The sequence below is a fragment of the Colossoma macropomum genome, unplaced genomic scaffold, assembly GCF_904425465.1.
Source record: "Colossoma macropomum unplaced genomic scaffold, Colossoma_macropomum, whole genome shotgun sequence".
Classification (NCBI taxonomy): Eukaryota; Metazoa; Chordata; class Actinopteri; order Characiformes; family Serrasalmidae; genus Colossoma; species Colossoma macropomum.
This window is the reverse complement of record NW_023494809.1, coordinates 8,800,298-8,813,873: the sequence shown is the minus strand read 5'-3', so window position 1 is coordinate 8,813,873 and position 13,576 is coordinate 8,800,298. Positions and strand designations below refer to the sequence as shown.

Sequence of the window (13,576 nt, the reverse complement as noted above, 5' to 3'; positions counted from 1 at the left end):
GGTCTAACTGAACGAAAGGGACTCTGTAAGGGTGCAGGTGGGTATCCATAGGAAAAGAGCTTATTATTGCACTACATTAGAGCAACAAAGACTCTCATTTATAACAGGAAAGTACATTTGGATTCAACATTTGTGAAAATTTACAAGTCAGAGCTGACCTGTGCAAAACCGAAATTATTTATATATATTAATGTTTTAAATATGACAATTTTGCAATGTCTGAGTTTTGAAGGCACACTATGGAGTGCACCCTGCAAGCCGTTCTGAATACATTTTAAAAACAATTTTATGCCAGAAAAAAAATTATTTAGTCATATTCTAATAAAATACCAACTAGCAGTACTTAGGTAAGCTTACTTAAGCCCAAAGAGCAGAAGGTTTGGATCAATTGTGGTCATATTGCAGCCAAGGTTAGTGCACTTAAAGCTAGCAGAGCACCACCTGCCTGTTACTTGCAATGGTAATAAAGTGTTTTAGGATAATATACTTTACAGGCTATTTCTGTAGCCCAGATTAAGAGGTTATAGACAGATATCTGTATTCATCTGAGGGCTATTTATGAATATAGAGCCAGAAAACAGCATAGCAGCTCAACAGCTATCTTAACACATTATGACACACTTCCTCATCTAACACCTCTTTTTCCTGATGTTTGGAAAAAAAAGAAAAGAAAAAAAACTCACAATTCTGATTCTCTGAATTCAAAATTCAGAAGGCAGCAGGCAAAACAACTTAAATGCCAGAAGCAATGGCCCAAGTCTGGGATGCGAGTCTGAGCGTGTCCACCTCCACTTCTTCGCCCCCTGCGCTCAGCCCACCTTAAACCCAGGCTCGTGGTCGTGCACAGGCAAAAAATACAGCCAAATGGACGCTATCGTGCGCAAAATAGGCTAAAAACAACATGCGTGACTGGTGTAATCCTCACAGTCCATATGGAGTCCCATAGCGGCGCTCAGTGCCTCAGCACAAAGGAGCCCAGAGCGCAGAGACCGATGAGCAGGCGGGCAGGTGGTGCTCTGAGCGCCGCTGACAGCAGATGCTGTGTGTGCAGCCTGACTAACTGACCGTGCGGCTCATGTTTCACTGAAAGAAAGAGGACCAGACGCTACACAGCAAACATGTGTCCCCAGAAAAACACCCCCCACACGGTCCCCCGCCCACCCGCCGGTCTGGTGCGCTGCATTGCCTGTGCTTAGCGCAAATCCCTGTTTACGTTCAGCCATAAAGGCTTGTGTAAGACGCGCATTACCAGGAGAGTTGCGCCATTAGCAGTTAGCATCCACTGTCATTAACATCAACAGCAGCAGAGCAGAGAGCTTTAACAACCAGGATCAACAACATGAACTATACATATGTAAATTATATATATATATATATACACACACATACATATGTGTATACACACATACACACATACATAGTTTAGTATATTGTTTTTATTAACAGTGATTAGTTTTTTTAAACTATTTATTTTATTATTATATTATTATTATTATTATTATTATACTTGTCATTTACACATACATACACATATATTTATGTATTTATATATAATTAAACTGATGAAACAACCATTTGTTACTATTTTATTTTTTATTTTTACAGCCTAAAAATGCAACAAATATATTTTTATCATTTAAACTTAATCAAATCCACATCTCCCATAAGCAGCTTATTTTATTAAATGAATACTTTCTCAAAAATGTATTAAAAATGCATGATTGTACATGCATACATGTGCATTACTGAAATATAGATAATTTGGATTATATATATATAAAACTCTTTTTTTCTACATGTTTTTGAATCTTGAAAGTGGAGCTTGTATTTTTCTTCCAACTTTTTCAATAAAAAAATGTAAATAAAATCTGTCCTCGTATACTTGTCCCATTAAGATTGTGAATTCTGCTCTCAATGGTAAAATAATAATCACAAAATAAAGTATACTGACCCATTTATTCAGATATGGGCTTTAAACAGTGTTGCTTTCATTTGACATGAAAGGTGACATGGATGTGTGTATTTCTAGTATAGATGTGTAGGTCAGTCATAAGTAATGCCACTGTACAGTTGTGTGCCAAAGTTTGACCACGCCGGGCTAAGTGACGTTTTGTTGGCTTTCTAAGTGAGAATAAGTCACACATCCTCTACAGAGAACATATTTTAGTGCACAATTTCTATTTATTAACTTAAAAAAATACATACAGAATGTGTCATAACGTTTGCACAGACTATATTATATATTTTTTCCAGTATGTTAAATGCAGCAAATACAGAGTAATTGTGTATTAAAATGTGCAGAAGTGTGTTCTTTGTAGAACGTGTTATTTCACTTAGAAAATCAACAAAAGGTGTAATTCAACAAGGAGCACCTAAAATTTTGCATAAAACTGTAAATGACATTAGTCAAAGACATATAAAACCACAGTTTTGAACACTGTTTCCAGTCTTTGTCCTTGTGTTTTTCCTGCTTTAACACTTCTGATTTGAATTTTCAGCCCAGAGGGAAGTAAAATGATGACAAGTGGAAGTGTTTTGTTTTAAAACTGGAAAATATAGAACTTGAGTGGCTACACATATTAACATATCTCAACAGGGTTCACTTCACTGTGCGTTTATGAACAGTTAAAGGGCCCATATCGTGGAAAACTGCAATTTCTTTACTCCACCCATTCGTGCTGCAGGAGGGTTTCAGACTCACAATTAGAATAGAAGTCATGCACAGACACTGTAAATATAATATAAATTGAAAAATAGAAAAATAAAAATAGAACAGAGCTATTTTACATACACCAGTCATACAGGCACAGTAACAAAACCAGCCTGTTAAGATTGTCAATGGTCGTGTAAAAAAATGTTTTTTGGTACATAAAACCACACAAATATTATAAATGCACTTCAGGGAAAATATACAATCCTATTACCAAAGTAAAGTTACTCTTAATCTGTATTTACGGGTAGCCTCTAGAGTGCCTGGTAGGGTTGTTACTGATTGACATGTAATTCAATTACACAAGTATCAAATGTTTAATTTTTGTCTAAAAAGCAATCATGATTTGTAACTGTACCACACTGCATCACACTGCCCAGTGAAAAACCAGCTTTGTATTTTTAAAGCTCAAATCAAATCCAAATGACAGTGTATAATTAAAGATAGCTTGAATCCACACTACAATAAACCTGTCTTGATTTTAGCTTTTACTTTTGACAAGATGTTAAAATTGACTATTATTTATGGTGAAGTTCATTAAGCTGACATCACTAAAATCCCACCTACACTTTAAGTCAGGACTGTCTGGGTCAAAACTGGCCTGTGGGGATGCTTGAACTTTTGCCAGAAAGTTACCCTAACCCAGGCATGTTACACTGGGCACCTTCCGGGCCAAACTGCTGCAGAGATTAACATTTACTCTTATCTAACGCTCTGAATTCAGTTCATAAAGGTCTTGCTAACTAGCAGATGAGCTGAATCAGGTGTGTTTAATAAGGCAGAGTGCTGGCCTGTGAGGACTGGAACTTCACACATGTGCCCTAACCCCAACCCTCTCCTATACTGTATGTAACTTATTAAATTTGTCTTTTAAATAATGTATTTGTCACAAATTTTAGTAACAAAGTCACCAATGCTCCTCCTGTAAATCTGTTTCCTTGCAAAGTTTAGCTCCTACCTGTATTTAATATGCTGCTCCACCCTATTCCTGCTCTCTTAGGTCTGATCCAGCCGATCAAGGACTTCTGAAGAAGTTAATTAGCTGGAGCAGGTGTGGTTTAAACTGCAGCCCACAGGAAGGCAGATCTCCAGGACCAGGGTTGGTGACCAGTGGTGTAATGTTATAAAATACCCGTAATCCTACCTGCCTTCTTTCCTTGTGCATTGTTCTGTCTTTTGGCCCTCAGTTCACCACAAGACAAAAAGTCTGGACACCACAGATTTAAAGGTTGTTGGAGGAGACGTGTTGAGCCATTTCTTTCTTATTTCATTTGCATTCAGGTACCTAAAAAGAGAGATTTGACTGACGGTCACTTTGAGGTGCAGTGGGTTCAGGTAAAATGATCATTTGTGAGTTCAGACCAGGCCTTCTACATGTGGTGGTAGTATGAGAGAAGACTGACTGAGGGAGGGTGAAGAACTCTGAGAACTTGAACAGGAGTTCTGGGCCGCTTCTGTCTGTAGCTAGAAGGCCAGACCCCCTCATAGCTGATGCAGGACTGAGGAACAAGAAGATGGGGGTGGCACTGGGGACTGTGAACACTTTGTCACGGAACGGAAGGTGAGCGTGTGAATTTATAGGGTGTTAGATTGGAAGAAGGAGGGGTTTCAGGAATGTCCCTCCTCCCAAACTTCGGTTATAACAAAACTACATTTAGAAACTGAAGCTGTATTTCTCATATTGTATCATCATGCAGCTCAATATAGAACTACAGTTTTGGGGAGTAGCACCTACTTACTTTTGTGGCTTAGTTTTCTACACAGCAAAAAGTGGACCGAAGTTGGCATCTATTTGCATTTGTTTTGCCTTTTGGGTTGTACTTTTATCATGTCACAAATTACTTTAGTATTACAGTTATTTAGTACTAATTTGGGGGTTGTACAGGTGGTCTTTAAGACGTATTTGACGGCATCTTTGAAATAAAACATGCTGGAAAAACTGTCCACCTACAGTAAGTTAGATTAAGTTAAACTGGGTGAACGACAGAAGGCAACATTATATGGTGCAGTTTGGTACTTTATTTTGATCAAAACAACTGCACAGACAGTGAGAACGTTACTGTTAAATATCTGTGTGTGTATGTGTGTGTATATATATATATACACACACACACACCAATCAGGCATAACATTATGACCACCTCCTTGTTTCTACGCTCATTGTCCATTTTATCAGCTCCACTTACTATATAGGTGCACTTTGTAGTTCTACAGTTACAGACTGTAGTCCATCTGTTTCTCTGCATACTTTGTTAGCCCCCTTTTACCTTGTTCTTCAGTGGTCAGGACCCCCATGGACCCTCACAGAGCAGGTACTATTTGGGTGGTGGATCATTCTCAGCACTGCAGTAACACTGACATGGTGGTGGTGTGTTAGTGTGTTGTGCTGGTCTGAGTGGATCAGACACAGCAGTGCTGCTGGAGTTTTTAAACACCTCAGTGTCACTGCTGGACTGAGAATAGTCTACCAACCAAAAATATCCAGCCAGCAAGTGTCCTGTGGGCAGTGTCCTGTGACCAGGACTGGAGGATGACCAACACAAACTGTGCAGCAGCAGATGAGCTATCGTCTCTGACTTTACATCTACAAGGTGGACTGACAAGGTAGGAGTGTCTATTAGAGTGGACAGTGAGTGGACACAGTGTTTAAAAACTCCAGCAGCACTGCTGTGTCTGATCCACTTGTACCAGCACAACACACACTAACACACCACCACCACGTCAGTGTCACTGCAGTGCTGAAAATCCACCACCCAAATAATACCTGCTCTAATAATACCCGGGGGCTAACAAAGTATGCAGAGAAACAGATGGACTACAGTCTGTAACTGTAGAACTACAAAGTGCTCCTATATAGTAAGTAGAGCTGATAAAATGGACAGTGAGCGTAGAAACAAGGAGGTGGTCACAATGTTATGCCTGATTGGTGGTGTGTGTGTGTGTGTGTATATATATATACATACATATATATTGTGTGAATGAATGGACCTATATATATATATATATATATATATATATATATATATATATATAGGTCCATTCATTCACACAATTGCACCTTATAAATTGTGTTAAAAACAGTTATGAGGTTTTCATACAGCAACAACAAAGATATCAGAACTTATCAATAAAGCTTTATTTCATGTTCAGTGTTGGGTAATTTCATTGCTGATACTGGCATGTTATCCAAACTATCACACTGTCTACACTGCAGAACTATCATCTGAAACATTAAATGTACACCCAAAATCAAAGTGGACTTTTTAGCTTTTTAGTCCCTGGTTAGATTAACAACTCATCATGAATCAGTTGAGACAAAATGTAATGGTGTTTGTCCCGCCTTTAAAAATACCTCCTGAGTTTTGATTGCATCACCATACAGCAGCGGGCAGGGTAAAATAATATTAACCAGTAAAATGTTTTACATGCTCCCTTCCCACCCTATCATTAAAAGACAATCAGCTATCTCAGAGAGCCTTGTTATTACACTGCAAAAAATGGAATCGTCAAGTGAAATGATCTTAAATCTAGTCAATATATCTAATATTTCCCATTTTGAGATGGTTGTGCACTTATTATAAAATTATCTAGCTTATTTCTAGTCATTTTTCACTTGTTTTAGGTAATTGTATTAAGTAAAATTACCTCACTATACTGGCAGATAATTTTGCTGGTTTTAAGCACATTTCTTAGAACAAGCAATATTACCTGCCACTATACAGGGTGATTCAAAAAGATTCATCCGATTTCAAAGTGCCATATTTTTACAACCGTGATGCGCCTAGGAACCAATCACATACCAATTGAAAGAGGGGGTCATAGAATTTCTGACTGTCAAGATGGTTCCCTTCAGTCTGCAAGGAGATGGAGACCCCTGAACAGAAAGCATTTTGCGTTCTCCACTTCAATAAGAGTGAATCCGTCATAACTGTGCAACGTGATTTTCATTGGCAGTGAACCTCCAACAGCTCAGAGCGTTCAGCGTTGGTTCCACAACGCTGGATGATCTCCGAAATCGCACTGAAAGAGCTGTGAGTACAGCGACACCCGACATGCTCAATTGAGTAGGGATGAATTTGACTATGGTGTTGATGTTGTCCGAACAGCTGGAGGAGGTTCATACTGAGCACTTATAAAATTACATAATAAACTTTATGCTAAACTAAACCATTTACAATTTACAGCATTGTTCTGTAATGATTTACAAGTGAAATAAATCATTTTGAAATCAGATGAATCTTTTCTAAATCACTCTGTAGTGAGATAATTTTACTTAATAAAAATAAAAGTAAAAATGTCTAGTAAGAAGGTAAATAATCTTACCTTTACAACAACCTCAACAGGAGAAAGATTCATTGACTATATTTACAAGAAATTACTTGACAAGATATCATTTTTTTGCAGTGTACTGTGTTTCACTGTGAAATACATCACGGCATGGAAGAAAAATGTGTTAATTTCCGGTTCCAGTTGACAAACCTTGTCGACGTGCTGGCAAACAAAATCATAAATCCTCTCATCATACCAACAGGAATAATAAAAGGATGATTTGCTATATATTTTAAATAAGGAAACATTTTTTCGTCAGAGGACACAAACTACAGCACAGTATCAAAATCAAACAGGTTTGTGCTTGAAAATCATGCATGTTGGGAGTTGGGGGTCCAAAGGCTTCCATTAAACAATGTCATATGCAGGTAGGTTTCACACAGCAAGTATGAATGATTATGTACAACCTAATTATTGGGAATATCTTTACTAGTTTATTTATCATTGCTGTCGGAACAAAACTACTCAGGGGAAGGAGAAAGAAAAGAAACCCTAAATTATGAAGGAAGTCAATGTAAACAGTTGCTAGAAACAAGCGAGTCAATCTTGAATGTTTCGAGATTCAAATGTTCTATATCATCATATCATCTTGTACTAGATTTAGTTCCATTAAGTGCTTCTGTATAATACTGATTACATGTGTCTTACTGTTGTGTTAAAATGGACAAAGAACTGAAATTAACAACTGGAAATGTCTCGCGCTAAAACTGAAGTTTTCACGGTTTAGTCAATACTGTTTGAGAGAGAGCGACAGAGAAAGAGATTCACTGTTTGACTTTCACCTCAATCACTTCATTTCACCATTTCCTACCTATGAATGGTTCTACAAGATACAAGGTTTTGTCTCAACAGCAACAATATGCTTGTGCACTTTTGCCCAAAGGGTACAGACTCCACAAAAACAGTCTACACTGCAGCATCTGAAACACACTGAAGTCAACCTGAAATAAAAACTGACCTTGTTCGTTTGTATTCCTGGACATATTAAGCACAGTTCGTCTTTACAGTGTAGAAAAAGTGTTAATAAATAAAGTGTCTCTGTCACATATTGTTTTGCACTGTCACATGGGTATGAGTGAGAGTAGCCTGGGCTAGCTTCCTGGCACGGTGCCGCCTTGCAGCCTCTCTCCAAGCCTTCCTCTTCAGCTTCTTCATGGGTTCAGACAGATCTGCAATGGTCTTTCTCCGTTGTAGATATCTGGACAGTAAGCAGACCATCAAACACCCAGCACATCACAGAGCCACTACTTACTTTTTGACACTTGGCATCAATTATTTTTCCACAAAGTATAATAGATTTTTGTTGTTGTTTAGTTTACTTAAAATGTGATTGAACATGCCAGTTTGCCATGACTCTCGTTCAAATCTATGGTTCTCAGTCCTGGTGCTGGAGTAACAGAGTAACTCTGCCCTGCACGTTCTACAGATTGTCCTGCTCCAAACACACCTGATGCAACCAATGAACTAATTATAAAGCCGTTCTTGAGGTGAACCAAATGAGTTAGAACAGGAAAAACACTACAAAGGCCTGTCTCAATCGGCTCACGTGGTCTTACAGTCCTCATTTGCGCAAAGCTAAAGAGCAGAGGGTCGTCATCTGGCGAAACCGAGCACTATATGCATAGTAGCGTGGCTTCTGGAACAGTCCTGTGTTAGTTTATCCAGTCATATGCATGTATCTGCACAATGATGATGTCACTTGCGTGCACTCTTAGAGGAGGACTGCAGGGGGTCTTTCAGGGCTGTAGCACTCTAGGTAGGTTTGTTACAATTATTACATCACTGCCTGTTCGCAATTATTTTCCACAGTTGTTATACAGAAATTATATGTCTACGTCACAGAATGTGAACTGTGTGCATTAGGTGGTTTGACACAAATACATATAAACATATCACTGCTGTCGAAACAAAACCTCATATCTCCAAAATGGTAACTTTACAGAAGGAAAAAAACGTACTTTACTTTTAAAGTAAGTCAAAGGAACCAGACTTTTATTTCACATAATTTTGGGCCATTTCTTCTGGTCCATTCATCATAAAATTTACACACAATGTAAAGGACAAATGACAAAAAGAGATACAAGGTTTTGTCCCAACAGCAACGATATACATGCAAATTAAAGACAGAAAACACATACATGGAGACTCATCAAGGGTTTTACAAAAACAAACTTCTCATTTCTGACTGGTGCTCTAATGCCTTTAGAGAGCAGTAGTGAGTAATGTTTGTTAATAACGCCTTTAGAGGGCAGTATCCATAGCTAGGAAGCAAGACAATCTGGCCTCTACTGGCTTGTACTCTAATAAAAAACAAAAAAGAGACAATTAAATGGTTAAATTATTTCTATGTCAGTTAATTATCAGCTGAGATATCATGATGGTGACAGGCCCACCTCCAGGACCAAGACTGAGAACCACTGGTGTTATGTAATGACATCAATACCTCAAGCGCTCCTTCTCCTTCAAGATAAGGTACCTCTCGGGGTCGGCACGGATCCGTGCTCTATACTGCCTCACTCTCTCGCTGCTGTTCAGCCTCCCTGTGAGCACAATCACAAATCATCATTAAATTCACTTACAGTTGAACCTTCATTACAGGAATTACAAAAACTACCAGTGTGTTTTGTTATGGTCACCCTCGTTTGTACTTTGATCAAAAAAGGACTGGGACTGCCTTCTCACTGCAATCCCCAAGCTTAGTATGTTCCAGTCACCTTCAGGTTGTGACACAGGTTGCTCTGAACATATAAAGCTGGGTGACTGCGAAAGTGAAGCATGAAATCGGAAAAAGTTAAAAAACGGAAAGTAAAAAAAAATGGTGTGTGCATTCAACCTGAAAAAATGAATGTGGTAACAAACAATTTAACTGATTTTTTCTTCAACTCAGTTACTTTGAATGAAACAATGCAGAGCAAGATTTAAGTTCAGATTAAAAAAAATATATATTTTACATCAATTCAAAACTCAAAAACACTTCAAACCAACTTCTGGCCTGTTCCACATTTTACAGTGTACAGGTCAAAGGAATAATTCAGCTAAGGCATGTTTGGTATCTAAAGTTCACAAAAAATATCAGATTGTTTGAAACAGTAATAGCAGCCATTCAGAAAACTGTATTTTGTCATTTTTGTGTGTGTCAGAAACTACATTAGCAAGCATATTTCAGTCTATATGGCTGCTGAATTCATATACCCACAAATATAAATGTACAGTCAGATTTTGAGTGGTGGTTTTGTTTTTATTTTATCTTATGCTAATCCATTTATACTTAAGTGTGCCTTTGGTCAGGAGAATGTGCGTTTACATTTTTCCTGATGAAGAACGTTGTCAAGATGATGGATCAAATTAGCACTGGATTTAGATTTATCTATCAGTAGAATACATTTCCCAAGATGAGTAATGCTAAGATCAAAGAATGGATGTTTGATGGCCCTCGGATTAGAGAAGTAAAATAATATGTGGCGTTTTGAAAACAAGGCAAGTCAAGCAGAAAAGGCAGCACGGCTGACCCTTTGGGAAGCCATAGAGCAGAACCATAAAGTAGTGAGTGACCTATTGGAATCCTACAGTGCTGTGAGAAATAACGGGTCACTAAAAAGACGTTTGCTGGATTTCTTCCCTCAGACTGCTGCTGTCCAACCAGAACGGCGAGCAATTTCACCAAGACATTTCCAACAGGGATGCACGATTCGAAATCGGCCAAGATTTTTAAACAGGCAGATTATTTTTCCCCCAAACAAGTAATTGACTGTATTAATTTGATTTTGTTGCTTTTTAATGCTGTTAATGACCTGAAGAAGGTAAGTGCGCTCGTGCTGTATTTCGATGCTGCTGCTACAATTGTACCAAAAAGTTACAGCATAGTTGTGCTTATTTTGCTGAATAGCCCATGCAAAGAATGGCATATCTAAATATAAAAAAGTCACGGAAACAGGAGCTCTGGGTTTAAAAGGCTAATAGAATTTGGCTGTAATGCCAATTTGACTGTGAAACTGGACTCGGCCATAAAATTTATGACTGATGCATCCCTAACTGTAATTTTTCAATTAATGTCAGAACCTTTGGTATTTTAATGTAAAATTAATTCACATAAATTGTCTGGGTGATAGAAAAATATACATACATATATGCATATATACTTACACACACACACACACACAGTGCTGCTGGAGTTTTTAAACACTGTGTCCACTCACTGTCCACTCTATTAGACACTTCTACCTTGTCAGTCCACATAACGTCAGAGACGATAGCTCATCTGCTGCTGCACAGTTTGTGTTGGTCATCCTCCAGTCCTTCATCAGTGGTCACAGGACGCTGCCCACAGGACGCTGTTGGCTGGATATTTTGGTTGGTGGACTATTCTCAGTCCAGCAGTGACACTGAGGTGTTTAAAAACTCCAGCAGCACTGCTGTGTCTGATCCACTCAGACCAGCGCAACACACACTAACACACCACCACCACGTCAGTGTTACTGCAGTGCTGAGAATGATCCACCACCCAAATAGTACCTGCTCTATGAGGGTCCATGGGGGTCCTGACCACTGAAGAACAGGGTAAAAGGGGGCTAACAAAGTATGCAGAGAAACAGATGGACCACAGTCTGTAACTGTAGAACTACAAAGTGCACCTATATAGTAAGTGGAGCTGATAAAATGGACAATGAGCGTAGAAACAAGGAGGTGGTCACAATGTTATGCCTGATCGGTGTACATATGTGTACATATATGTTTTTTTTTTTGGTTTTGTTTGTTTTTTTCCAAAACAATCCAACTGCATACTTCTCTCCAGGCTTGTCAGGGCTGCATCACCCTCCTGAACACAGTGGTTGAAGCTGTTGCATGCCCCACATCTCTCCACAGGCATGGTCTGCTGCTGTGGTTGACCACTAACTGTCCTGCCCACGTGTGCTAGAACATGGTACTCAAAGTCCACTGCAGGGTTCTCTTCTGTAATTTCATTCTTGATCCAAAACGTGTCTTCATAAGCGGGCTCTTCCTTGTACAGCCTGCAGTCTGAACCCTCCAGACAAGCCTCCTGCTCGGACACACGTTGAGAAAACCCTGCTTCTCCTTCTCCTTCTCCGTCCACGCCTGTGCTGAAACTCTGGCTGGACTCTGGTGAGAAGGTCAGGTTAGCTGAGATTTCGTAGCTTTCCCCAGAGGATGCTGAGCGCTGGCCGCTGTGAAGCTGCCGTTCAGCCGCCTTTAACTTGAGCCTGAGCTGCAGGTTCTCCCTCTCCACCTCCGCCAGCTTCAGCTGGTAGCTCTTAGCTCTCTTGTCGCTCAGCTCCAGGAAAACCTTCATGATGGATATAACCGCTGCCCGCACGGCTGTCTCCACCTCGGCTGCCTCGTCGTCGTCATGAAAAAGCGAAAACAGGTCTGTGTTCGGCGCCACGTTCATTTTCAGTAAGTTAGCCGGGTAGCTAAGTCAGCTAACGGTGAGCTAGCTCAGCTTCTTCTTCAGAAACAGTCGAGCTGTTCAAATACTGCGGGTTTACAGACGGCTCGCTTTGAATTAAGCTGTTGTTCGGATGCCACTTCTTTAAAACCGCTGACGAAAGAAAGTTTCGTCTTCTTAAATGTTAAATCAGGTGCGAAGCTCGACTAACTGACAGTTTTCTTAAAGCCCACCTGCTGCATTTGAATGGTGCCGCGTTTACTTCCGCTGGAGAGTTTGTGTTGCGCGTCCGTTGCAGCGCCAGCTAGTGGGAAACAACGGATGATCAATTTTTGAAGGGAAACTCTACCGATTTTACGAACATTCTGCATGATTAAATGGTTGAGATGTGAACAGACTCATCCAGAGTGGTTTGGTGTGAAACGCCTCGTTCTAGAGAAACTTACACAGTCAGAATTGTTCAGGAACCAGACGTCCACCTCTAAAAGCTCCCTCACAGAAAATTATTACATAAGTAGTTCGATATGTACGGAGCCCCGCTGGTGACATCCCATATAAATAAAAATAATGCGTGGCCACGACTTAGTAAGGCGTAAGAATGAGATGATTAAGTCGTGGCCACGACTTAGTAAAGCTTGGGAACGAGATCCTAATGCGTGGCCACGACTTGGTAAGCCGTGATCTTGTTCCCACGCCGTACTAAGTCATGGCCACGACTTAATCATCTCATTCACACGCCTTGCTAAGTCGTGGCCACGCATTAGGATCTCGTTCTCACGTGTTAAGAAGGTGTGGCCACGCATTATTTTTATTTATAGAGGATGTCACCAGCAGGGCTCCGTAGATATGTGCTGCTTGATATCTGTTCGGTTTGTTTTATGATAGTTTTGTGATAAAATTGTGGCTTAAAATGTATTTTAATCAGTTTATATTAATCCATTCATGGCAGAGGGGTACGTTGTAAGGCAAATAAACTCCAGAGAAAAATGATTATTTTCAGATTCATGACTACTTTACCATTATTACATATTATATTATTATATTATTATTACATATAAAAGATTACATATAACATTACATATAAAACGCAGAAGACGCGTGTAGCTTCACTGGTGGTTTTGGATAGTAAATAA

At 39.4% G+C, this 13,576-nt stretch overlaps 1 protein-coding gene across 1 annotated transcript; it reads right to left on the bottom strand.

Moving 5' to 3' along the window:
* Window positions 1–7,051: 7,051 nt before the first annotated feature.
* Window positions 7,052–12,705, bottom strand: LOC118798823. Its single transcript, XM_036558389.1, has 3 exons — window positions 11,822–12,705; window positions 9,483–9,579; window positions 7,052–8,237 (listed from the first exon to the last, which is right to left on the bottom strand). The coding sequence occupies exons 1-3, from the start codon at window positions 12,444–12,446 to the stop codon at window positions 8,081–8,083; spliced, it is 879 nt and encodes a 292-aa protein (XP_036414282.1). The 5' UTR covers window positions 12,447–12,705; the 3' UTR covers window positions 7,052–8,080.
* Window positions 12,706–13,576: the final 871 nt, after the last annotated feature.